At 38.1% G+C, this 26,970-nt stretch overlaps 1 protein-coding gene across 3 annotated transcripts; it reads right to left on the bottom strand.

Annotated features, from left to right (window-relative positions):
• Positions 1-394: 394 nt before the first annotated feature.
• On the bottom strand, positions 395-26,970 carry COQ3 (coenzyme Q3, methyltransferase). Of its 3 annotated transcripts, XM_081529151.1 has the most exons (9): positions 26,661-26,786; positions 16,143-17,065; positions 15,752-15,808; positions 14,854-14,980; positions 13,184-13,336; positions 11,123-11,222; positions 6,218-6,460; positions 3,116-3,275; positions 395-1,536 (listed from the first exon to the last, which is right to left on the bottom strand). In XM_081529151.1, exons 4-9 carry the CDS (start codon positions 14,910-14,912, stop codon positions 1,316-1,318), a joined length of 936 nt encoding a protein of 311 aa, XP_081385277.1. In that variant the 5' UTR covers positions 14,913-14,980; positions 15,752-15,808; positions 16,143-17,065; positions 26,661-26,786; the 3' UTR covers positions 395-1,315. The 3 variants fall into 3 exon arrangements, with proteins under 3 accessions (XP_081385277.1, XP_081385276.1, XP_081385275.1); XM_081529150.1 differs by lacking the exon at positions 16,143-17,065; XM_081529149.1 differs by lacking the exons at positions 15,752-15,808; positions 16,143-17,065 and having other exon boundaries at positions 26,661-26,970.

Here is a 26,970-nt window from a genome sequence, read left to right as displayed (position 1 = left end):
GTGAAAGTGAAGTCGCTCAGTCATGTCCGACTCTAAGCGACCCCATGGACTGTAGCCTACCAGGCTCCTCCATCCATGGGATTCTCCAGGCAAGAGTACTGGAGTGGGGTGCCTTCACTCATGGGGCCCAGGTTTAATTCCCACTTGGGGAATTAAGATTCCTGAAAGCTGTGCAATGCAGCCAAAACACACACACACACACACACACACACACACACACACACACACACACACACACACAACGTGAAAAAGACTAGAAAGTAAAAGCTGACTTCCTACATGAGTCGCATGCACTCAGTCTATGTCATTTTTGGTCAACACCCTTCATCAAAGTCCTTATACATTCTGGGCTTTCAGAAAAAGCCTAAGAATCATACTTCAAGAAGCATAAAAATATATTTCAAGTCAGTAACTTTAATTATAAAATGTTATCCACAGAAGAAAATCCTATAAATGAACTTTTAAATTAAGTTTAAAATTCCTTTCTACTTAAAAAAAAAAAGGCACCACAAAACATTTATAGAACTGTACAGAGTACAGTATGTCCAACATAATCTGAATTTCTTGATTCTAATGTTTGATAAAACCCAGTATATATTTATCAATTTGTTTTTCAAAAAACAAAATTTTATAAGAAAAAATACATTTTATCTTCCCAAATATTAGTGGTATAAAATGATATTTGGTTTTCATCAGTCAGAAGCATAACTGCCTTTAACTAAAACCAAATAAAGAAGAATGCAGATGATATAGATTGGTTAAATTAAAACATATTACAGTATATATATACATGTGTGTTCATACATGAGGGGAAAATGTTATATAATCTGTAAGATGAAGTGAAACATGTATACCCTAATTATATAACAAAGCCTTTGCAGGGTTGCTCAGCAGTAAAGAATCTGCCGGCGATGCAGGAGACACAGGTTTGAATCCTGGATTAGGAAGATCCCCTGGAGAAGGAAATGGCGACCCACTCCAGTATTCTTGCCTTGGAAATCCCATGGACAGAGGAACCTGGAGGGCTATAGTCCATGGAGTCTCAAGTGTCGGACACAACTTAGCAACTAAAGAATCATCATGTAAAAGGGTGAGGAACTTAAATTTCTAGATCACATAATACCTCATCAAAACTTTTTTTATCCACAGAATAATCCCTTGAAGGTAGTTATTAGATGAAACAGCAAAAGCTTTTATCTAAGGTTTTAGCCCTTTTTATTGACTTTTTCTTTATGATCCTATCTCAAAAAACAAACAGTATATATTTGTAAACATCAGACTTTCAAACCATTATACTATAGTCCTTAGAAACAGTTCATTTCTTCAGCTCTTCCTGCACACCTGAGTTGGTGGAGGCTTCAGCTTGGAGCTCTCCTGTTTCCCCCTTTAAAGCAAACTCAGCAGGCGCTGGGTGTTCCTGGAGGCTGGATTTCAGGGCATGAGCTGCATAGTTAAGGCTGGTGTTTTCACTCCAATGCCAGTAACCTGAGAAGGGGTTGTAGAGCATTCCCACCACAGTTTGAACAGACAGACCATCTAAAAAATATATATCAAACAGAGTATATTTAACAAATATTTACTGTCCACAAGCCAAGAGTCTCATACAACTCTCCATATTTGAAAAAAAAAAAAAGGATTTCTAACTCAACAGACACAAATACTTTGTAACCACTACAACTCATTCTTCACTGCAACAGAACATGGTATTTGGAATTTGGGTAGGTGCTGGATAAATGTCAGCTGCTATTAGAAACTACGGAGAAGGCAATGGCACCCCACTCCAGTACTCTTCCCTGGACAATTCCATGGACGGAGGAGCCTGGTAGGCTACAGTCCATGGGGTCGCTAAGAGTCGGACACGACTGAGCGACTTCACTTTCACTTTTCCGTTTCATGCACTGGAGAAAGAAATGGCAACCCACTCCAGTATTCTTGCCTGGAGAATCCTAGGGACGGCGGATCCTGGTGAGCTGCCGTCTATGGGGTCGCACAGAGTCGGACACGACTGAAGCGACTTAGCATAGCATAGCATAGCATTAGAAACTACTCGTCAACAAGTGACTATTCCGATCAAGCACCTTTAAAATATTGTTTCAGCTCCACTTTCAACAATGTTAACTTGCAGAAATTACTACACTTCATTGAACAGATAATAGTCTTAGTAAAATCAAGTTTATTGATATACTGTCATATGAACAAAAAGCATGAAACACACATGAGTCTAAATACTCAAGAGGAATACTAAATGCCAAATAAATGAACAGACCAATGTTGTTACTTGACAGGAATTCAACAGATAAATCAAGTCCTCAGGAGGTGTAAAGCAGGGCTAGGAATTACGGGAGCACAAAAAAGGATTCACAGTCTTGCCTGCAAGGAGCTTATAGCCAGAAAGATGTTACAGATATCAAAATAACCATGCTACAAGGCATGCTATAACTGCTATGAAACACTACATAAAAAGTGACAAAGAAGTTCAAAATATAACTGACATGGCAAAGAGTCAGACACGACTGAGCGACTGATGCGCGCGCGCATGCACTCACACACAAAGGAATCAGGAAAAATAATACATAAGATAAGCTGATTCAAGAATGACCTCAACAGGACAAACTGAAGATATGTAAATAAAAGACATTTGTACCTAATCCTTAAACAACAGAGGGCTAAATAGCCAAAAAGGATTCACTGATCGTCTATGATTTGCTTGACCCTGGGTTAGGTGCCACAGGTGACAGAGAAGAGGTATGTAATAACTAATCCTAACTTTAAGGAATTATGATCTAGTTGAGGAGAGATAACCAACACCCAAAGAAGAGTGGCCTAGTTCATTCAGTACTAGGTTCTGTGATTAATCATTATTGGCACATTAAAAGGCTTCCCTGGGAGCTTAGCTGGTAAAGAATCCGCCTGCAATGCAGGAGACCTTGGTTTGATTCCTGGGTCAGAAAGATCCCCTGGAGATGGTAACGGCTATGCACTCCAGTATTCTGGCCTGGAGAATTCCATGGACTGTATAGTCCATGGGGTTGCAGAGAGTTGGACACGACTGAGTGACTTTCACTTTCAAAAGTACAGTTAGGCCTTGAAAATTGGAAACACTTTTAATACTTACTTGATTCCAGAATGCTCTCTAGCTTTTCAGGTGAAACAAACTTCTCCCAGGTATGAGTACCTTTTGGTACAATGCCTGCAATTTGCTCTGAAAAAACAATTCCCAAGGCATAGGACAGCTGTGTTTTGTTGATTGTAGTAATGAATAAAGAACCATCAGGCTAAAAACAATATGAATAGAAGTGAAATCTATATGTCAGGAGTATCAGCTAGATAAAAGCTTGGGTTCCCTCACCCTCCTCCTCCCTTCCAAATAATTTAAGCGCAGTTAAGATACAAAGTGTAAATAAAATATAATTTACCAAAATAATATTTTCCTCTTGGGAAATTCGTTGTTATAGGCAGTCCACTATAGATGCATTACTGAGTTTATGCAACAGTGCTTACAACTGACTCCTAAAATCATACGTTACTATGACTTATGTTTATATTAAATACATTCTTTTGTACACATCAAATACTTTATAATAAAAGTATAGAAATGAGATTGGCTGCTCGTCCTTGTTACATGTCCACATTGATGCTTTAATGGGTCAACACTGCCTTCTCTTTGGGGGAAGCCAAGCCTGCTGAAATTGTTTGGCACAGCACACAGTCCCATAGCGTGCGCAGGCCAGCAAGGCTGGTAAGTGTTCTGACGAAAGCATTAATGATTAAGGTATGAAAAGTGTTTGGGCTTCCCAAGTGGCTCAGTGGTAAAGAATCTACCTGGCAAGCAGGAGACAAGAGTTCAATCTCTGGATCCAGAAGATCCCCTGGAGAAGGAAATGGGAACCATTTCCAGTATTCTTGCCTGGGAAATCCCAGGGACAGAGGAGCCTGGCAGGCTATAGTTCATAGGGTCACAAAGAGTCGGACACAACTGAAGTGACTTAGCAAGCACTCATGTATATTTACTCCCACAAATGGCAAAAACATTAATGGCTCTTTTAAGCATTCTCATTAGCACCTGATGGAGATAAAATGCCCCTCCAAGATAATCATATTAAGATATATACATATATGAAAATATCTCAAATACCACTCCAAACCAAAAATAAAAATGATGTGAGAAGGCCCTGAAATATTGGGATGTACCCTTAAAACTAAAATATCAGACACTATTTCACAACACATTGTAACATTTCTCTGTAAAACTTTAGTATTCTAAAATATCATTCAAAATTACTTATGTGTCAATTATATCTCAGTAGAGCTAAGGGAAAAGTCAATTATAAATATCTAATCTGTGTTTCATAAAATTTTATTCTAAGGAAACCGTGGTGAGTATTGGTCATTTATTTTTTTAAAAAATAAGCTTTCTATTAAGGCAAAAATTAGTTTTAAATTCCACATTGCCAGTATTCCTAGTATATGTGAGACTCTCCATCCATACATACTGACTGAGACACTACACAAAAAGAAATAATTCAGGAGTTTTGCTTGGAAAATAGGAGCTATGCTTAATAAGGCTCATTTAAGAGGGAACACCGTCAAGAAACAATACACAGTGAAGGAGACTATGGATACATGGCAACTAAATGCAACATGGAATCCTGGATTGGATCCTCCAACAGAAAAATGACATTAGTGCAAACACTAATGAAATCGAACAGGGTCTGTAGTATAGTTAACAGTATAATGTCAATGTTAATTTTGTAGCTTTGAAAACTATACCATGGGCTATATTCAGGGCAGGGCTAGGACTATGATGAGGCAAGTGAGACGCCTCGAGCACAAAACCCAAGGGGGTGCTCCCTTTCCGAGGTGTGCAAATGCAGGATTGGCACTGACCAGTGAGTGCTGCCTTGGACATCATGCCCTGGGTACCACACTTGCTCTTACCAGTTCCTACCCTTATTATGTAGGATGCTAACAGTAGGACACATGGGGACAGGAACACTGTGTACTGTCTTTGCAGCATCTATAAATTTAAAATTATTTTAAAAGGAAAAGTATATTTTAAAAGCTCTATTTAGAGAAGGGGGCAGCAGAGGATGACATAGTAGATAGTATCACCGACTCAATGGACATGAATTTGAACAAAATCAGGGATATAGTGGAGGACAGGGAAGTCTGGCGTGCTGCCGTCCATGGGGTCACTACAGTCAGACACAACTTAGAGACTGAACAACAATAACAACAAATTTAGATAAAGGCTAAGCATTTAACCCTTTTAGCTCTTGAACTTAGAGGGCTACCTCTTGAATATATAAACAACAGAGTTGGAACCACCTTCAGAGGACTAAGTCTGTGGCAAGTTACATAAGCAAAATAATGTAATGGAAAGAACAAGACTTGAAATAAAAAGATGTAGCCTTATGTTCCACTTAAGTGCCTAGTGACTTTGACTTAAAGACCATGTGACCTTTGACATCTCTCAAATTGTGGTCTTCCCCAGGTCAAAGGAGTTCAGAATGCCTGCCTTACCTTCCGCACCTGGTTGTAGGTAAGATCAGATGAGATCATTTGTATCAAGTGCTTCCCTGGTGGCTCAGATGGTAAAGACTCTCCCTGCAATGCAATTGACCCAGGTTCCATCCCTGGGTCAGGAAGATCCCCTGGAGAAAGGAGTGGCTACCCACTCCAGTATTCTTGCCCAGAGAATTCCATGGACAGAGGAGCCTGGCGGGCTATAGTTCATGACAAAGAGTCAGAGACAACTAAGTGACTAACACTTTCACTTTTCTTTCCTTCTTTTAAAGCTGGTAACTATTACACATATCATGTATACCGAGTGACTTAACAAATGCTGGCTAACCAGCTTATGCTAATTATGTTTTTTTATTTTAAAGTATTAATCCAAATTAATTTCTTGGTAATTGTCATTCAATGCCTATTAGGTATTTAATCCAAATTATACCAAGGGAAAAATACCACTGTAAATCTATTGTTTGTATTACAGTGTTCAATACCAACAGTTTTCAGGATCCCTGGACATCAAGATACTGGATCTGGAAAACTCTAGGACTCAGGGCAAGTTGAGAGGCAGAAATAACCTCCAGTAGAAATGTTGTCCCCAAATTCTGTCTTCCTGGTTTCAAGTATTATAAAACATTTATTGCTACGGATACATACATGTACTCAAAAGAGAAAACAAACAAGTAAACTCTGCAAGTCTTACCTTTAACACTTGAAAGCAGCACTGTATAAATGTTTCTAGATCAATCACATGTTCTACAACTTCAGAAGCTACGACAGCATCAAATGTTTCTACAGTGTCTTTCACAATCTCCTCCAGGGAACAAGTTCTGTACTCTATCCTCTTATCCAGGACTGGGTCAAATGATTTATGGTGCTGTGCTGTTTTAATGTTCTCATCCACAGGATCAATTCCAATGACTGAAGCCCCAAGCCGCCCTAGAGGCTAATGGCATAAAAAACCGTTACCCTCAGGAAGAAAATAGAACATGTTAGCAATAAAAACCTTCTCAAAAAGGAGACAAGATTAAGCATGAGGGAAATTATTGGAGATCGTTTATGGGTACATGGAATTTCAATATACCATTTTCTCTAGTTTATACATTTGATAATTTCCATAATAAAAAGCTTAAAAGTGAGAACAATAATCATAACAACCAAAAACTTATTAAGAATTACTTATGAATAGTGAGGAAATTTTTGTCTACATTCTCTAGATACATTTATAGGCATATAGTACAATATTAACATATTTACAAAGTGCAATAAATGAAACATGTCATTGTAAAAAGAGCAAAATTTTCTAATATTCAAATTCTCTGCTGCTAAGTCGCTTCAGTTGTGTCCGACTCTGTGCGACCCCATAGACGGCAGCCCACCAGGCTCCGCCGTCCCTGGGATTCTCCAGGCAAGAATACTGGAGTGGGTTGCCATTTCCTTCTCCAGTGCATGAAAGTGAAAAGTGAAAGTGAAGTCGCTCAGTCGTGTCCGACTCTTAGCGACCCCATGGACTGTAGCCTACTAGGCTCCTCCACCCATGAAATTTTCCAGGCAAGAGTACTGGAGTGGGGTGCCATTGCCTTCTCCGTTCAAATTCTCTAAGGAACATTTTTTTCTCCATAGTTTCTCCTGTGACTGACTAGAAACGATTCTTCACAGCCAATTCTTCTTTCAACCTCTACATTTGATCACTTCCCATGACATGCCTAAGTTTTTAAACATAGCCTTAATTTTGATCAAAACACTGCACAGCATTTATTTTATAACTCCTTAGTTAACAAATTAAAAGTGAAAATCAAATTATTTTAACTTGGAGACATAAAATCTGTAATAAAACACTGAAAAAGCCATAAAACACATACAGTAAAACTGTATTCACTTACCATTTGATACACCTCATATTCTTGATTCTAAGGGATGTATTTTCATGTATTTTACATTTCCTTAAATTTTATAATTGATGTCAAAAGAAACCAGCCCACTGCCATATGAAGAACACATGTTCTATGTGTATGGAAACTTAGTTATGCATCAAAGGCCTCTGTTAACCTCACTGTCAACTTGGCTGTTATGACCTTGACAGTAAGACACACCCTGGTATCTTCACTGATATTTGACTCCTACCTACTGCTGCTGCTGCTGCTAAGTCGCTTCAGTCATGTCCCACTGTGCGACCCTATAGATGGCAGCCCACCAGGCTCTTCTGTCCCTGGGATTCTCCAGGCAAGAACACTGGAGTGGGTTGCCACTTCCTTCTCCAATGCATGAAAATGAAAAGTGACAGTGAAGTCGCTCAGTCGTGTCCGACTCTTCGCAACCCCATGGGCTGCAGCCTACCAGGCTCCTCTGCCCATGGTATTTTCCAGGCAAGAGTACTGGAGTGGGGTGCCATTGCCTTCTCCGGACTCCTACCTACACTGTTACTTAAAATATCTTTCAAAGGTCTGCTTACCATGCAGCACTGAAACAAAAAGTTGTTATGTTAATAGAAGATTACAAAACTTCAGTTCAGTTCAGTTCAGTCACTCAGTCGTGTCCAACTCTTTGCGACCCCATGAATTGCAGCACACCAGGCCTCCCTGTCCATCATCAACTCCCGGAGTTTACTCAAACCCATGTCCATCGAGTTGGTGATGCCATCTAACCATCTCATCCTCTGTCGTCCCCTTCTCCTCCTGCCCCCAATACTTCCCAGCATTAGGGTCTTTTCCAGTGAGTAAACTCTTTGCATGAGGTGGCCAAAGTATTGGAGTTTCAGCTTCAACATCAGTCCTTCCAATGAACACCCAGGACTGATCTCCTTTAGGATGGACTGGTTGGATCTCCTTGCAGTCCAAGGGACTCTCAAGAGTCTTCTCCAACACCACAGTTCAAAAGCATCAATTCTTCGGCACTCAGCTTTCTTCACCGTCCAACTCTCACATCCATACATGACCACTGGAAAAACCATAGCCTTGACTAGATGGTCCTTGGTTGGCAAAGTAATGTCTCTGCTTTTAAATATGCTATATAGGTTGGTCATAACCTTCCTTCCAAGGAGTAAGTGTCTTTAAATTTCATGGCTGCAATCACCATCTGCAGTGATTTTGGAGCCCAAAAAACTAAAGTCTGACACTGTTTCCCCATCTATTTCCCATGAAGTGATGGGACCAGATGCCATGATCTTAGTTTTCTGAACGTTGAGCTTTAAGCCAACTTTTTCACTCTCCTCTTTCACTTTCATCTGCTGCTGCTAAGTCGCTTCAGTCGGGTCCAAGCCTGTGCGACCCCATAGACGGCAGCCCACCAGGCTCTGCCGTCCCTGGGATTCTCCAGGCAAGAATACTGGAGTGGGCTGCCATTTCCTTCTCCAGTGCATGAAAGGGAAAAGTGAAATCAAGAGGCTCTTTAGTTCTACTTCGCTTTCTGCCATAGGGTGGTGTCATCTGCATATCTGAGGTTATTGATATTTCTCCCAGCAATCTTGATTCCAGCTTGTGTTTCTTCCAGCCCAGCGTTTCTCATGATGTACTCTGCATATAAGTTAAATAAGCAGGGTGACAATATACAGCCTTAACGTACTCCTTTTCCTATTTGGAACCAGTCTGTTGTTCCATGTCCAGTTCTACTCTAAGCTAAAGCAAATATTGTTCACAGGGAGAATGAGTATTCTTCCAAGAACTCTAGAGCACCTAAAAAGGGGAGAGCCCCCAAAGCCTGCAAGACTCTGTTACATTTTGATATTGAAGCAAGTTTAAAAGGACAGCTTATCAGTACATTTAAACCAATGGAAACTGCCTAATATCCTGGGAGAAAAGAGACAACAAAATTTTCAAAACTATTTGAATGACCAGTGCTTTTTTCTTTCTTTCTTTAAAAATTGAAGTATAGTTGATTTACATATCATATTAATTTCAGGTATATAATCATAGTGATTCAATAGTTTTAGAGTACACTCCATTTAAGGTTATTATAAAACAAAAGCTATATTTTCCTGTGCTATACAATATATCTTTGTTGCTTATTTGTTTTATACACAGTAGTTTGTACCTCTAATCCTCTTATACCTATCTTGCCCCCCTTCCTTTTTCTCACTGGCAACTACTAGTTTGTTCTCTGTATCTGTTAATCTGTTTCTGTCTTGTTAGATGCATTTGTTTATTTTTAAGACTCCACATATAAGTAATAACTACAATATTTGTCTTTGACTTATTTTAATAAGTGTAATACCCTCTAGGTCCATCCACATAGTTGCAAACGGCAAAATTTTCATTCTTTTTTATGGCTGAATAATACTACAGTGTGTGTGTGTGTGTGTGTGTGTGTGTGTGTGTGTGTGTGTGTGTTGTGTATCACATCTTCTTTATCCATTCATCTGTTGGATATTTAGGTTGCTTCCATATCTTGGCTCTTGTAAATAATGTTGCTATGAACACTGGTCTGTCTGTATCTTTTCTAATTAGCTTTTTTATCTTCTTCAGATTTATACCCAGAAGTAGAACTGCTCAGTCATATGGCAGTTCTGTTTTTAGTGTTTTGAGGAACCTCCACACTGTTTCCTGTAGTGGTTGCATCAATTTACATTCCCACCAGCAGTGTACTAGGGTTTCCCTTTTTCCATATCCTCACCAACATTTGTTATTCATAGACTTTTTAATGATAGCCATTCAGGCTGGTTTGAGATGATATGTCATTGCGGTCTTGATTTGCATTTCTCTGATGATTAGTGATGTTGAGCATCTTCTCATGTGTCTGTTGGCCATGTGAATGTCTTCTTTGGGAAAATTTCTATCAGGTCTTCTGCTAGTTTTTCGGTCAAGTTGTTTATTTGCTGATGTTGAGGTGTATGAGCTTTTATGTATTTTGGTTACTAAATCCTTATCAATCAGATCATTTGCAAATACTTTCTCCCATTTAGTAGGTTATCTTTCTGCCTTGATGATAGTTTCCCTTGTTGTAAAAAACCTTTTAAGTTTAACTAGGTCCCATTTACTTATTTTCATCAGTGCCTCATTTGTGTGGAAAAAAAAAATTCCTCACTATACTTTTCTGAAACATTTATATATTTTTAAGGAAGTAAAAAGCATGTATTAATTTTATAATCATAAAAATATTAAAAACATTATACTTTTCCATTTTAAAAAAATGAACAGTATTATTTCTTAAAAGGATAAAAGAGGGGCTTTCCTGGTGGCTCATTGGGAAAGAATCTGCCTGCCAATGCAAGAGACATGGGTTTGATCCCTGATCTGGGAAGATCCCACATGCTCTGGAACAACTAAGCCTGAGGGCCATAACTACTGAGCCTGTGCTCTAGAGCCAGAGAGCTGCAGCTACGGAGACCCCGTGCCACAACTACTGAAGCCCACATGCTCTAGAGCCCATACTATGCAACAAGAGAAGCCACCACAATGAGAAGCCTGCACAGCACAGCTAGAGAGTATCCCCTGCTTGCCACAACTAGAGAAAAACCCACGCAGCAATGAAGACCCAGTGCAGCCAAAAATAAATTAAATAAGTGGGAAAAAAAACCTTCTCCAATTAAAAAAAAAAAGGGTAAAAGAGGCTTAATCCCCCTTCTCAATTTTTTTCCCAGTTAAAAATGGCAAGAAAGCTGTAAATCACTTACTTCTGTTAACAATCCACCACCACAACCAACATCAAGAATCTTCATCCCAGACAAAGGTTTTCCTGGCTGGTGATTAGCAACTGTTTTTAAAAGATTGTCTCTTTAAAAAAATTCAAAATATATAAAAAGAAATTATTAATTTTATCAATAAAGTCTTAAAAGTGTATAATTTTCAAATAAATATTAAACTGTTTTAAAATCTATTTATTTAAGACTATCGATTTGGGGGTAAAAAATCTTTTATTTTCAGCATAAAATGATATTATGCTTAATTTATAAAACATTTTTAGTAATCAAAAGCAGGAGGTTTAAAGTAAAGCTCTTGAAATAATCTAGTAATAATTATGATTCAATTATTACTTTAGTAATAATGTAAAGAAAACCTTTAAAAACAATCTCATTAGATTAACCTAATTTTATTCACTTGAGATATCATGTTACCTGAGACATTTATTAGCTACACTGTTAGTATTTGCTAGGTTCATTTCATATTAGCAACAAACAGGCTGTTACAGGGCTGAGAAGAAGCAGACTGGAGATCTATATTTTCAGAATTTGCCTATATTCCCTTCTAAATTGAGTCTCCTTTAATCTTCTAAGTTAGTGGTGTTTTTATGATCATACAAACAAGCATCCAAATCAAGTAAACTTAATTCTAAGATAATCATAATAATACTTTACCATATACAGAAACGTAAGCACACACATATACATACCCATACGTACACAGATACATATAGCCAAAACTATCATAAACTAAACTTTTAAGTTGGACTACATATGAATTCTAATTATACTTATATTAAAATAAACATTATATGCAATAAAGACATCTTAGGATATCTTTTATTGCTATTCAAATTAATTGATTTCTAAGAAAAACCTACATAGTGGTTAAGGAGATAACTCCAGAATGTTATAACAGAAAGGACCCATTTCAAATGAAGTCCAATCTATTCTTCACACACTGGACAAAATGACTCCTTTACATCATAATTCAAATCATATTGCTCCCTTTCAATGGTTTTAATTATGATTAGAATAAAATCTAAACTTCTAACCATAATTTGGACTGTCCTGGATGGTCTTTTTTAGTGTGATGTCTTCACTAAGAGAGTCACAGTGGTTGGAATAGAGTGATTCTCAAGCTAAGTGTGCATCAGAATCACCTGGAAAGTTTGCTAAAACACAGACTGCTGACCCCAAAGCAGTAGGTCCAACATGAGACCTGAGAATTTTGTATTTCTATCAAAATCACAGGCCCAGGGCTAACCTTGAGAACCACTGATCGAGCTTAACAGAATGACATTTCTGCTTTTCTCTGCCTTAGTGTTTCTGTGACACGCTAATTTAGTGGTAGGAAAAACATGCCAGTAGTTTCCTTTTTGCTGCACTAATATCAACCAGCAAAACCAGTGAGGAAGTTCCTTGAGAACAGTCTGAATCTGATATTCTCGGTCTATCACAGAGCTTTGCCCATATCAGCTGCTGAAAAATGTTTAATGAATATCAAGACATGGACAGAAGAACGAATAAGCAATTTTGTGATAGGTGGATTCTGACAAACCCTTGCCATAGCAAACTCTAAGTTCCTGAAATACATGAACGATATTTTGAATGATGAATACCTCAGTAGCTCTTATACTCTTACAGTCTAGACACCAAGCTCTGTACAAGGTTAAGTTCTCAAAAATATTTGTTGAACTTTCTAAGTAGCATTCCTTTTATCAGACTTCTTAAATGTCAAAGATGCTATAAAATGACCTTGATGCCATAGGACCATAATTCCTTTTCATATGGATTTAATTCTCATTAAGTTGATAATAACCAAAAATACTTGAAGTTAATTTATGAAAGCAGTCTAGAATTTAAGTAGTGTTATTAAAAAAAATTAATAGTTTTGAACAATGGACATTGAAGAGAATCTTCCTAATTTCCAAAGCAAACGTAAAATGCAGAGTTTTGAACCTAGGCATAAACCAAGAGAAAAATGAATTTGAAAGAAAATGAATTATTGCAAAGAGTTGTATTTTAAAAGGCTTAGAATTTCTCGACTGTTACCTAATGAACGGCACCCTCAGGTCATTCATAGAGTGAAGAGGTGCATATACTCCTTGCTCGTCCCACCACCTGTGAGCCAGGGCCAGGAAGGTCTTCACCTCACTCCTGTCTACAGTGGTCCGCGAAGTACTGTATGGTCTTGTCCAAGGGAACCTAAGAGGTCATTAGGAATAGCCAAGCAAAAATTACCATTTAAAAAAATGCACCATGGGATATATTAAGTAGAAAGATACTCTAATTTACAATTTATTAGATTCTAAATACATATATTGTTCATTTTCTGATATTTCAAAACAAGTTTTCTTATAATTACAGTGCATGTATATATATATATATATATATAAAATTAACTTGCTTTCAAAGTAAGTTACAACAAAAATGAAACTTTATAAAACTTGGACTTTTGGGTCACATAATAGTAGCAGCTGTAGTAGTGGAGTAGTAGTAGTAACTATTTACTGATCACAGTTCCTGAAACATAGTGGGTGCTCAGGAAACATCTGTCAAATAATCTGAAGGGGAAAGGCTAGAAGAGTATACCATTCACCTAAATTTTTTTAAAATCAAATGGGATCAAGTAGGGACTAAATAGGGATCACACAGACACTACACTGGGTCCCATGTCAAAACACATGATAGGAAAATCGCTCAGAGGTTCTTGGGTAACAGAATAGGTTGTTAGGTTAGCATAGGTAATGACATTTAAATTTGTACTACATTTTTATTAACTACACAGAGTACGTTCTATACTGATTACTCACTATCCTTTTAAGAATTAAATGTCACTCTTCTTTAATATTATCTTATGAATATTACCCTCATTTTCATGCTTCATGCAAAGCCTGGGTAATGAAGGACTAACTTACAATAGATAACAGTAGGTGGCTGCTCAGTTGACCAAGAATGATTTTACAGACATCCAATCTCAAAGGAATTCATTCATTTATGAGAAGTAGAAGCATGCATTTAGAAAACAGAGCTCCTACCTTAACTCTAAGCAATATTTTTCACAAGGTTAGAAATTGCTTTATAATATATAAATACATGAAGATATTACTCTGATTCAATCTTACTATCTAGAATGTATACTTTACCACTATATATTTATGTTGCAACCAAACATTTATGATTTAAGCACTGTGTTATTTGTGTCCTGTCATAAGGATATTATGAGGAAGTAAAAGCAGTTCTCCAAGTAATATAGTCTTATATTAAAAATGAAAGCTATCACTGAATACGGATGAAAAGTGTGCACTGGATTTATATTATATCACAAATTTTCTGTGGGTTTCAAATTTTTCAAATTTAAAAGTTGTTGGAAAAATAAGAATGTTTAAATAAACAAAAGCTACCTCAAGGCCTTCCCTGGTGGCTCAGATGGTAAAGAATCCACCTGCAATGCGAGAGACCTGGGTTCGATCCCTGGGTTGGGAAGATCCCCTGGAGGAGGACATGGCAACCCAATCCAGTATTCTTACCTGGAGAATTCCATGGACAGAGGAGCCTGGTGGGCTAAGTCCATAGGGTTGCAAAGGGTCGGACACGACTGAGTGACTGAGCACCTTAATCAAACCACATGAGCTATACTGACAGTTGATTAAACACGTCAATACAAAAATATTATTGTACATAATTGTGTAAATATTTGCCACAGTAATGAATAAACTTACCTATAACTTTTCATCCAATTCAGGCAGGCAAAAGCCATGCTATAGGATTTGAACCACATGATTCTGTTTTCACTGAAAACCCATGGTTTAATTTGTAGAATCCAACTGAGCTGATTCTTTGGATAAACTGAAAAAAGAAAACTAAATGTCTAAAGAAAGCATTGTACAGTGTGAATCCCTAATATGCGTGTAACTGAAGAAACTATTTTAAATGGCAATCTTATATTACAATTGACAAACAAAAGGGTTTTTTCTTAATTTTGGATTTTATTCTAAATTATAAAAAAAAATCTTGCAGTCTGCTATCTAACTCTAATCAGACATTCTTGAAATTATAATCAGCAAAAATAAGTAATGCCTATGTTAAAGTTTTTCATGTATTTGTTTTTATATACACATAATGCTGTATAAAATTATTAAAAATTATATTCAAATTAAAACTACACTATCTTTTAAGCTAGGATAATATTAATTTTGAGATTATTTATCAAAACTAGTTCAAATTCTCTCACTTTCATGTTAGCTACATGAAATTGATTTATACATATGCTCAACACTCTTTACAGAGGAAAAAAATGTGAATATATATATAATGTATACATATATGTAATATATACATAATATATAATGTATATATATATATATCCTAAAATAAATAGTCATCCAGTTTACAAGTTCCAATTTACACAAGAGCCTACTTTATGAATTACTCTGCAGCAAAACATTCAGTTGTTCAATAATCATTTAAACAAAATAGACCTTAGAGCAAAGAAAACTACTAGGAAATTACAAACTTAACAAACAAAAGAAGTCAATGGTTTCTACACAGTAACAATGAACAACTGGAAAGCAAAATTCAAAATGTTCTTTCATTTAAAATCAGTCCAAAAAAGAATACCTCCATTGCTGTATAAATCCAGCAAAACATGTTCGGAGGTCTGTAATCAAAGACAACCTACAAATGATAAAACATACGATGTTTATGGAGTGGAAGATTCAATATAAATCTACCCCAAATTCATCTATATGTTCAACACAATTTCTATCAAAATTCCAACAGCCTGTTTTTGGTAGGTACAGACAAGCTGATTCTAAAATTTGTATAAAAAGGCAAAAGAGACAGAATAACTAAAACAATATTGGAAAAGGTGAATAAAATTGCAAGAATCAAATACCCAATTTTAGGACTTATCATAGAGCTACAGTAACCAAGGCAGTGACGTATTAGAGGAGAGACAGACTCAAATATCAGTGCAAGAAAAGAAAGACCAAAAAAAAAAAAAATTTACCCAACTGATTTTTTGACAATGGTGCAAAAGCAGTTCAAAGGAGAAAGAATAGTCTTTTCAATAAATGGTGTTGAAACAATTAGATGTCCCCAACAAAAAAGAAAATTTTGACCTAAATCTCACATCTTACACAAACCTGAACTCAAAATGATATAAATGCAAAATTATAAAACTTTCAGAAGAAAATACAACAGAGGATCTTCATGACTTAGAGTTACACACAGAGTTCTCATATCTCACACCAAAATCACAAGCCATAAAAGAAAATATTGATTAAACTGGATTTAATCAAAATTCAAAACTTATGCTCTGCAAAATACCTTGTTAAGAAAAAGTCAAGTCACAGAATGGGAGGAAATATTTGCAAAACATATATCCCATAAAGAACTTGTATCTGGAATATATACTCTAAACTCAACAGTAAAATGAAATAAAAACAACAAACAAAAATCTCCCACAGAAAAAACAAAACAAAATAAGCAATCCAGTTATAAAATGGGTGTGGGTATTATAAAATGGGTATAAAAAGACATTTCATTAAAGAGGATCAGTCAGTTCAGTCGCTCAGTCGTGTCCAACTCTTTGTGACCCCATGGACTGCAGCATACCAGGCCTCCCTGTCCATCACCAACTCCCAGGGTTTACTCAAACTCATGTCCAGTGAGTTGGTGATGCCATCCAGTCATCTCATCCTCTGTCATCCCCTTTTCTTCCTGCCTTCAATCTTTCCCAGAATCAGGGTCTTTTCAGATGAGTCAGTTCTTCGCATCAGGTAGCCAAAGTATTGGAGTTTCAGCTTCAGCATCAGTCCTTCCAATGAATATTCAGGACTGATTTCCTTTAGGATGGACTGGTTGGATCTCCTTGCAGTCCAAGGGACTCTCAAGAGTCTTCAACACCACAGTTCAAAAGCATCAATTCTTCTGTGCTCCGAAGAGGATATACAGATGCAAATAAGCACATGAAGAGACATTAAGTATCAATAGCCATTAGAAGAATGCAAATGAAAGCCACTACATACCTCTCAAATTGGCTAAAATTTAACCATCCTTGATACGACCAGGTGTGGACAAAGATATGAAAAAACGGAATCTCTTATATATTGCTAGTAGGAATGTAAAGTGGTACAGATACCATGAAAAGGAGTTTAGCAGTTTCCAATAAAGTTAAACATATTTATCTTTCAGCTTAGCAACTGCAGTCCTGGGCATTTATCCCAAGAAGTAAAAATTTAATCCACACAAAAACCTGTACATCAATTTTCATAGCAACTTAATCCATAACAGCCCCAAACTAGAAACAATCAAAATATCCTACAGTAGGTGAATGGTTAAACAAACTGTGGCATATTCATATCATGAAATATTACTAAGAAATCAAGAGGAGTTAACTATAGATACATGCAGAAAGTTGGATGGATTTCAAGGGTATTTATGCTGAGTGCAGAAAAATTTTTTCAAAAGGTATATATTGTATGATTCCATTCATATAAAACTCTTGAAATGGCTAAATTATAATGGAAATAATATAATGTAACAGAAAACAGATCAAGGTTTAAGGTTGCTGGTAGGATTTGACTATAATCTGGACTTTTGTTGTGATTATGGGACAGTTCCATATCCTGATTGTGGTGATTATTACACAAATCTCTATGTGTAGTAACACAAACACACACAGACCCAAAGAGCACACGTTAAGGTGGTGAAATCCAAATAAGGACTGTAGTTTAGTTAATAGTATCATACCAATGTCAATTTCCTGGCTCTGACAATGTATTGTATTGGCCAAAAAGTTCATTTGGATTTTTCTATACAATGTAGTGGAAGTCCTAACAAACTTTTTTTGCCAGCCCAATAATATGGTTATGTAAGATGTTATCACTAAGGAAATGGGTGAAGGGTATATGGAAATTCTCTACATTATTTTTGTAACTTCTTATGAGTCTAATTATTTCAAAATAAAATTTAATTAAAAAGCACAAAGTGCACACTACAAAGTGCCTCTCCTACTCCTGACTATATATCTATCCAATTTTCCTCTCCAGAGGCAGCCAACGTTACTAGATTTGCTTGTAAGCATCCAGATATTCTATACACTTTTCAATTTCTCTCCTTTTATACAAAATGTAGCACAGTATACTCATTCTTCTGTACCTTGCTCTTTTCAAGTATTGATGTATCTTGGAGATTTTTTTATATAATAGAGCATAAGAACTTCCTTTTTTAGAGTTACACAGTAATCCACTGTATGGCTATATTTTATCATTTATTTAAGCAGTGCTCTATTAACAGATGTTTATTTAGCTTATTTCTAATTTTGTGCTACTCCAAAAACATAAGATTGAATTACACAGGTAACTTCATACATTTTTGAGATTACCTGCATATAAAACCCCAAGAATTGTTGTGTCAGTTGGCATGTGTATTTATAAATTTGTAATTTCCTTTATAAATGTTGAACCAATGCAATTCCATGGGTAATATGAGATTCTAGGGATGGTTTTCCCACACTAATTATATGTTGATAGCCACCCATGCAATGTATTATCAAACTTTTTTATCTTTGCTAATCCAACAGGTGAAAATAGTATCTCAGTAGAGTTTCAATTTATCATTAGTGAAGTTAAAGTGTCTTTTTAAGTTTAATGGTGTTATAGGCAAAGGGTAGTCACTTAGTTGTGTCTGGCTCTTTGTGACCTCATGGACTGGAGCCTGCCATGTTCCTCTGTCCATAGAATTCTCCAGGTAAGAATACTGGTGTGAGTTGCCATTCCCTTCTTGAGGAGATCTTCCCAACGCAGGGACTGAACCTGGGTCTCTTGCATTGCAGGCAGATTCTTTACCATCTGAGCCACCAGGGAAGTCCCTAGTAGTGCTACAGTCTGAATAACACCTCCTCCAAATACTATGTTGAAATCCTGACGCCCAAGGTGATAGTATTAGGTGGTGGTCATTGGGCAGGATTAGGTCTTAAGGATGGAACTTTCATAACTAGATTTAGTGCCTTCATATAAAAAGATTGCAGAGAGTAGAAAGGATCTACCTATGAACCAGGGGAGTGAGCACTCACCAGAAACCAAACTTTGGACTCTGCAGTCCCCAGGGCTGTGAAAAATATTATTGTTGTTTATAAGCCACCTAGTCTGTGGTATTTTGTTGCAGTAGTTCGGAGAAGGCAATGGCACCCCACTCCAGTACTCTTGCCTGGAAAATCCCATGGACGGAGGAGCCTGGTGGGCTACAGTCCATAGGGTCGCTAAGAGTCGGACACGACTGAGCGACTTCACTTTCACTTTTCCCTTTCATGAACTGGAGAAGGAAATGGCAACCCACTCCAGCATTCTTGCCTGGAGAATCCCAGGGACGGCGGAGCCTGGTGGGCTACCGTCTATGGGGTTGCACAGAGTCGGACACGACTGAAGTGACTTAGCAGCAGTGGAACTAAGACAAACGGTCATTTATATTTCATGTCTTGCCTTTTCATAGTCTCTGAACATTCTTCTCCTGAGATTTTTGTTTTTAAAATTTTGTCCTATAGGACTCTACAGTCTGGCCCAAATTAACTTCAATGTTCTCAAAAAAAAAAAAAAAAGTTTGTGTTTCTAGGCTTTTGCTCATGTTATTCTCTCTTCCATCATTGCTAGCTGTATTAATTTTTAAGACCCAGGTCAATTATCACCTCCTTTATGACTTTAGGTAGGTAAATGAGATATTAGAGAATTAAGTGGGATTTTCCTGATGGTCCAGAGGTTAAGACTTTGCCTTGCAATGTAGGGAGCATGGGTTCAGTCCCTGGTTGGGGAGGGAATGTCTCATGACCAAAAAACCAAAATGTTTAAAAAAAAAAAAAAAAGCAGCAATATTGTAACAAATTCAATAAAGACTTTAAAAGTGGTCCACATCACAAAAATCTTTTTAAAAAAGAAGAGAATTATGTAAACTGTGATACATTAAGAATTTACAGTTGACCCTTGAACAACTTGGGGGTTATGGGTGCCAAGGCATGCATGCAGTGAAAAACCCAGGTATAACTTTGTAGACAGCCTTCCGTATCTGCCATCTCACATTCTTGAATTTAACCAACCTCAGACAGTATGGTGCTGGAGTACATATTTATTGAAAAAAAATCTGCATTTAAGAAAATTGGTACAGTTCAAACTTGTATTGTTCAAGGGTCAACTGTATAAGGTATTATCATGAAATTGAGCCTCAAAGATTTTAATGTAGTCCTTGCTCTCTGGCCAGTGATGACCCCTATCTCCCTCTCACCCCATCTCATTTCTGGATAATTAGGCCTTCAGTCATCAGTATGGCCAGAATTCTTAACAGCCTTAAAAACTGCTTCACCATAACTGAGAGAAACTAATCAAGTTTGTATTAATAGAATGCTAACAATTCCTTCTTTTTTAAAAAAAATATTTGGCTGTGCTGAGTCTTAATCATGGCATGAGTAATCTTTAGTTGCAGCCTGCTGGATCTAGTTCCTTGACCAGGGATCAAACCCAGGCCCCCTGCACTGGGAGCTTAGAGTCTTAGCCACTGGACCACCAAGGAAGTCCCATATCAATTCCTTCTTTACCTTAAAACTGTGACATTCTGGTATTTGAAATTTCAAAGGAATGGGGAAATTTTTCATTTTATTTATTCAAAAAGTCATTTATCAGCACCTCTCAGGTACTAAGCTAACAGTGCAGAAGCCCTCTACCCTGCCCACTGCTGTAGTTACAGTATTCGTCATTGTCTGGATTACTGTTAGGCCTCCCTGAGTCTCCATTCCACTTTCTACACAGATGCCAAGTGTTATTTCTTAAAAACGAGTCTGATGGAATGGATAAGGAAGCTGTGGTACATATACACAATGGAATATTACTCAGCCATTAAAAAGAATACATTTGAATCAGTTCTATTGAGATGGATGAAACTGGAGCCCATTATACAGAGTGAAGTAAGCCAGAAAGAAAAACAGCAATACAGTATACTAATAAATATATATAGAATCTGAAAGATGGTAATGATAACCCTATATGCAAGACAGAATAAGAGACTCAGATGCATAGAACAATCTTACGGACTCTGAGGGAGAAGGTGAGGGTAGGACGTTCTGAGAGAATAGCATTGAAACATGTATACTATCATATGTGAAACAGAACACCATTCCAGGTTTGATGCATGAGACAAATGCTCAGGGCTGGGGCAATGGGATGACCCAGAGGGATGGGATGGGGAGGGAGGTGGGAGGGGGGTTCAGGACGGGGAACACATGTAAACCCATGGCTGATTCATGTCAATGTATGGCAAAAACTACTACAATATTGTAAAGTAATTAGCCCCCAACTAAAAAAAAAAAAAAGTCTGATCATGTTGTTCCTTTAGTAATTTCCCACTTCTTCAAGATAAAGTCAATCCCAGGAGGTGTATGTGACCTTTCATGTACCTGTCATGACCTACAATGTCTTCTGTCGTATCCCTGGCCATTCTCTGCCCTCACTTATAGCCCTTTATCCACACCATACTTCTCAAACAACACCTTGCAGTTACCGAGAAACCTCCTCAGAGATACTCAAGCTGGTCCTCTGGCCACTCCAACTTCTAAAACTGGACAACTTTAAGACAGCTTCTTAAATAACTTGTTTAAGAAGTTTTTCTGACCCCAAATATCTATTTCTTTTATGTCCACTCCCCAAAATTGGAAATGTTTACACTGCATGTTTTCTAAATTTCTGATTATAAAAGACATCTTACTGAAAAATTATGAAAAGTATATAAAGAATGATAAAATAATACATCACCAACTCCACTTCAGATAATCACTGCTAAAATTTTAATGTATCTCTATTCTTGCTATATATCTCCAAGTTCATAATACAAGCTGATTTGTAGCTGATTTTTTTTTTATTGTTTTTAAAATTGACATGTAGTTAATTTACAATATTGTTTATGTTTCAGGTGTATAGAAAGTGACTCAGATGTATGTGTATATATACACATATGAATATATACACATACTGTTACAGATTCTTTTCCATTATAGGTTATTACAAGATACTGAATATACTTCTCTGTGGTATACACTAGCTTCCTATTGTTTATCTACTTTACATATATAAATATATATATATATATTAGTGTGTATATGTTAATTCCAAACTCATAATTGATTCCCTCCTAACCCCACTCCTGTTATACCTTTTGGTAACTGTAAGTTTGTTTTCTATGTCTGTGAGTCAATTTCTGTATTGTAAATAAGTTTCATTTATATCATTTTTTCAGATTCCACATACAAATAGTATCATGTTATGTTTGTCTTTCTCTGACTTACTTCACTGTATGACAATCTCTAGGTCCATCTATGTTTCTGCAAATGGCATTATCTCTTTAAAGGCTGAATAACATTCTACTGTGTATATATACCGCAACTTCTTTATCTGTTCATCTGTCAAAGGACACTTGGTCTGTTTCCAAGTCTTAGCTACTGAAACAGTGCTGCTACGAACAATGGGGTGCCTGTTTCTTTTCAGATCACGTTTTTCTCCATATAAATGCCCAGAAGTGGGACTGCAGGGTCCTTGTTGCTCTTCTTGAACACAACAGACATGCCTCCACCTCAGGGCCTTTACACCTGCTGCTGTCACTGCCTGGTGTATCTTTTCCAGGTTATCAACACACCTCACTCCTTCATATCGTCCACGTTCAAGTACATCATTTCACCCCTGATCATCCTGCTGACACTAAAACCCCTCAACCTATATGCAAGATCATATGGAAACTCTATTTTTTGTTTTTTAAGGAAACTCCATACTGTTTTCCATAGTGGCTGCCCCAGTTGACATTCCCACCGAGAGTACAGGAGGCTTCCTTTTTCTCCACAGGCTCTAGCATTATTTGTACATCTTTCTTTCAATCATAGCCATTCTGACTGGTGTGAGGTGATACCACATTGTAGATTTACATTTCTCTAATAATTAGCAGCAAATTTGGACTATGTCAGCAAATTTGGAAAACTCAGCAGTGGCCACAGGACTGGAAAAGGTCAATTTTCATTCCAATCGCAAAGAAAGGCAATGCCAAAGCATGTTCAAACTACCACACAATTGCGTTCATCTCACACACTAGTAAAGTAATGCTCAAAATTCTCCAAGCTAGGCTTCAGCAATACGTGAACCATGAACTTACAAATGTTCAAGCTGGTTTTAGAAAAGGCAGAGGAACCAGAGATCAAACTGCCAACATCTGCTGGATCATCGAAGAAGCAAGAGACTTCCAGAAAAATAACTATTTCTGCTTTATTGACTATGCCAAAGCCTTTGACTGTGTGGATCACAATAAACTGTGGAAAATTCTGAAAGAGATGGGAATACCAGACCACCTGACCTGCCTCTTGAGAAACCTGTATGCAGGTTGGGAAGCAACAGTTAGAACTGGACATGGAACAACAGACTGGTTCCAAATAGGAAAAGGAGTACATTAATGCTGTATATTGTCACCCTGCTTATTTAACTTATATGCAGAGTACATCATGAGAAACACTGGGCTGGATGAAGCACAAGCTGGAATCAAGATTGCCAGGAGAAATATCAATAACCTCAGATATGCAGATGACACCACCCTTATGGCAGAAAGTGAAGAACTAAAGAGCCTCTTGATGAAAGTGAAAGAGGAGAGTGAAAAAGTTGGCTTAAAGCTCAACATTCAGAAAACTAAGATCATGGCATCCAGTCCCATCACTTCATGGGAAATAGATGGGGAAACAGTGGAAACAGTGGCTGACTTTATTTGGGGAGGCTCCAAAATCACTGCAGATGGTGACTGCAGCAATGAAATTTAAAGACGCTTACTCCTTGGAAGGAAAGTTATGACCAACCTAGACAGCATATCAAAAAGCAGAGACATTACTTTATCAGCAAAGGTCTGTCTAGTCAAGGCTATGGTTTTTCCAGTAGTCATGTATGGATGTGAGAGTTGGACTATAAAGAAAGCTGAGTGCTGAAGAACTGATACTTTTGAACTGTGGTGTTGGAGAAGACTCTTGAGAGTCCCTTGGACTGCAAGGAGATCCAACCAGGCCATCCTAAAGGAGATCAGTCCTGGGTGTTCATTGGAAGGACTGATGTTGAAGCTGAAACTCCAATACTTTGGCCACCTTATGCGAAGAGCTGGCTCATTGGAAAAGACCCTGATGCTGGGAAAGATTGAGGGCAGGAGGCGAAGTGGGCAACAGAGGATGACATGGTTGGATGGCATCACCGATTCGATGGACATGACTTTGGGTGAACTCCAAGAGTTGGTGATGGACAGGGAGGCCTAGCGTGCTGCGGTTAATGGGGTCATAAAGAGTCAGACATGGCTGAGCGACAGAACTGAACTGAACTGAATAATTAGCAATACTGAGCTTTTCATATGGTGGGTCACCCAAATGTCTTCCTCAGAGAAATGTCTATTTACGTCTTCTGTAACTTACCTTCTTAACACTACATTTAACCATTTACCACATGGCTTCACATTGATTTAAACTATGATTTCTATTGAGGTGGCATTATTTTTCACTGTATTGACAGTAACATCTTTTTTTTTTTTTTAAACTGGCTGGGTCACAGCTTGTGGGATTTCAGTCCTCTACCAGGGATTGAACCCTGTCCACGGCAGTGAAACACTGGGATCCTAACCACTAGGCCACCAGAGAACTCCCACAACTTATCAGTTCTACTGGAGGCCTTTAAGTTTCCCAGTTTTTGTTCTTTATAATCTGATCTTAGCTCCAACCAACATTTTATTTAAAATGACCCTTAGATATCACTTCTTTAAAATTCCCAGTGCCTTGCATACGGTATTTGTTAAATGAGTTTCATTAAAAGAATGAACTTAACGTTCTGGTTAATACTGGGAAAATTCTGAAAAAGATGGGAATACCAGACCACCTGACCTGCCTCTTGAGGAACCTGTATGCAGGTTGGGAAGCAACAGTTAGAACTGGACATGGAACAACAGACTGGTTCCAAATAGGAAAAGGAGTACATCAAGGCTGTATACTGTCACCCTGCTTATTTAACTTATATGCAGAGTACATCATGAGAAACGCTGGGCTGGATGAAGCACAAGCTGGAATCAAGATTGCCAAGAGAAATATCAATAACTTCAGATATGCAGATGACACCACCCTTATGGCAGAAAGTGAAGAACTAAAGAGCCTCTTGATGAATGTGAAAGAGGAGAGTGAAAAAGTTGGCTTAAAGCTCAACATTCAGAAAACTAAGATCATGGCATCCAGTCCCATCACTTCATGGCAATTAGATGGGGAAACAGTGGAAAACAGTGGCTGACTTTATTCTTCTGGGCTCCAAAATCACTGCAGATGGTGATTGCAGCCATGAAATTAAAAGACGCTTACTCCTTGGAAGGAAAGTTATGACCAACCTTGACAGCATATTAAAAAGCAGAGACATTACTTTGCCAACAAAGGTCCCTCTTGTCAAGGCTATGGTTTTTCCAGTGGTCATGTATGGATGTGAGAGCTGGACAGTGAAGAAAGCTGAGCACCAAAGAATTGATGCTTTTGAACTGTGGTGTTGGAGAAGACTCTTGAGAGTCCCTTGGACTGCAAGGAGATCCAACCAGTCCATTCTAAAGGAGATCAGTCCTGGGTGTTCATTGGAAGGACTGAGTTGAAGCTGAAACTCCAATACTTTGGCCACCTGATGCGAAAAGCTGACTCATTGGAAAAGACCCTGATGCTGGGAAAGATTGGGGGCGGGAGGAGAAGGGGACAACAGAGGATGAGATGGTTAGATGGCATCACCGACTCGATGGACATGGGTTTGGGTGGACTCCGGGAGTTGGTGATGGACAGGGAGGCCTGGCGTGCTGCGATTCATGGGGTCGCAAAGAGTCGGACACGACTGAGTGACTGAACTGAACTGAACTAATATTGGGAGTTAAATAATCAAACTGTCTTCTACAAACATCAGGTTCAGTGAGTTATTTTCTTGATCTTATTTTCGCAGTTTGTTGAATTAACCTACTCATCAAAAAACAGTAGAGCTGCCTTATACTCTGCAAAAAAAAAAGGGGGGGGCCGCATGATATGTGTAAATAAAACACAAATACAAGACGATCAATAACGATAAGACAGTTGGTGTCCTTTCCCGCTAAGGCAAAAGAAAAAAAGCAAAAGACCTTGCGACTCCAGCAGGCACAGTTGTCGCCGGCTCCTACGGAAGGAGCTCAACGAAAATAAGACAAAGGTCACTGAATATATGGCGGCGGACCACGAGGCCTTCGCTCTCCTCCGCCAGGACCACTAGTCCCAGCCTCTGGGAAACGGAGGGTAAGAGCCTAGGCCGGGCGTTCAACACACAGGAAGGACCAACACCGAAGACAGATTTTTGGCCCAACCCACGCGGAACCCAGACAACTGGCCGCCCTCTACCGCGCCTGCGCATAACAGTCTGTCCGCTCCAAGGGCTTTGTGAGCGCGACACGCACACACACACAAACACACACACACACACACACACACACTCACCCGCCGACGTAGTTAAGCGAGAAGAGTCAGCCTGTGTGCTCCGGAATCCCGATCTAAGCCCTCCTAAAAAAGTCCTCCCGGAGGAGCTTAGCTTGCTTCCTCCCCACATCACGACAGAACGGATACGCCTCTTCCGGTCCCTCCCGCAGAAGATCCCCAACAGAAAGGTTCCGAGAGCCACCTTAATCATGGTCACTGTGATGGATAATATAGATGTGTGGCTGTAATTAGTATTCACGTTCAATGTCAAACTAGGCATTCAGTTAGACTATAGAATGCTTGCATTATCATGTTTCACTATGCCTATTCC

Source organism: Giraffa tippelskirchi, chromosome 9, assembly GCF_054371585.1.
Source record: "Giraffa tippelskirchi isolate mGirTip1 chromosome 9, T2T-mGirTip1v1.2.pri, whole genome shotgun sequence".
Taxonomy (NCBI): domain Eukaryota; kingdom Metazoa; phylum Chordata; class Mammalia; order Artiodactyla; family Giraffidae; genus Giraffa; species Giraffa tippelskirchi.
This window is presented reverse-complemented; position numbering and strand designations above follow the sequence as displayed.

Coding starts and splice junctions, on each gene's coding strand:
- COQ3 (XM_081529149.1), bottom strand. CDS start 26,919: ATGCCTAGTTTGACATTGAACGTGAATACTAATTACAGCCACACATCT. Junction 14,981..26,660: donor TCGCTTAACTACGTCGGCGG/GTGAGTGTGTGT, acceptor TTCTTTTTTCAG/TTTATCCAAAGAATCAGCTC. Junction 1,537..3,115: donor AGAGAGCATTCTGGAATCAA/GTAAGTATTAAA, acceptor TATATTTTTTAG/ATGGTCTGTCTGTTCAAACT.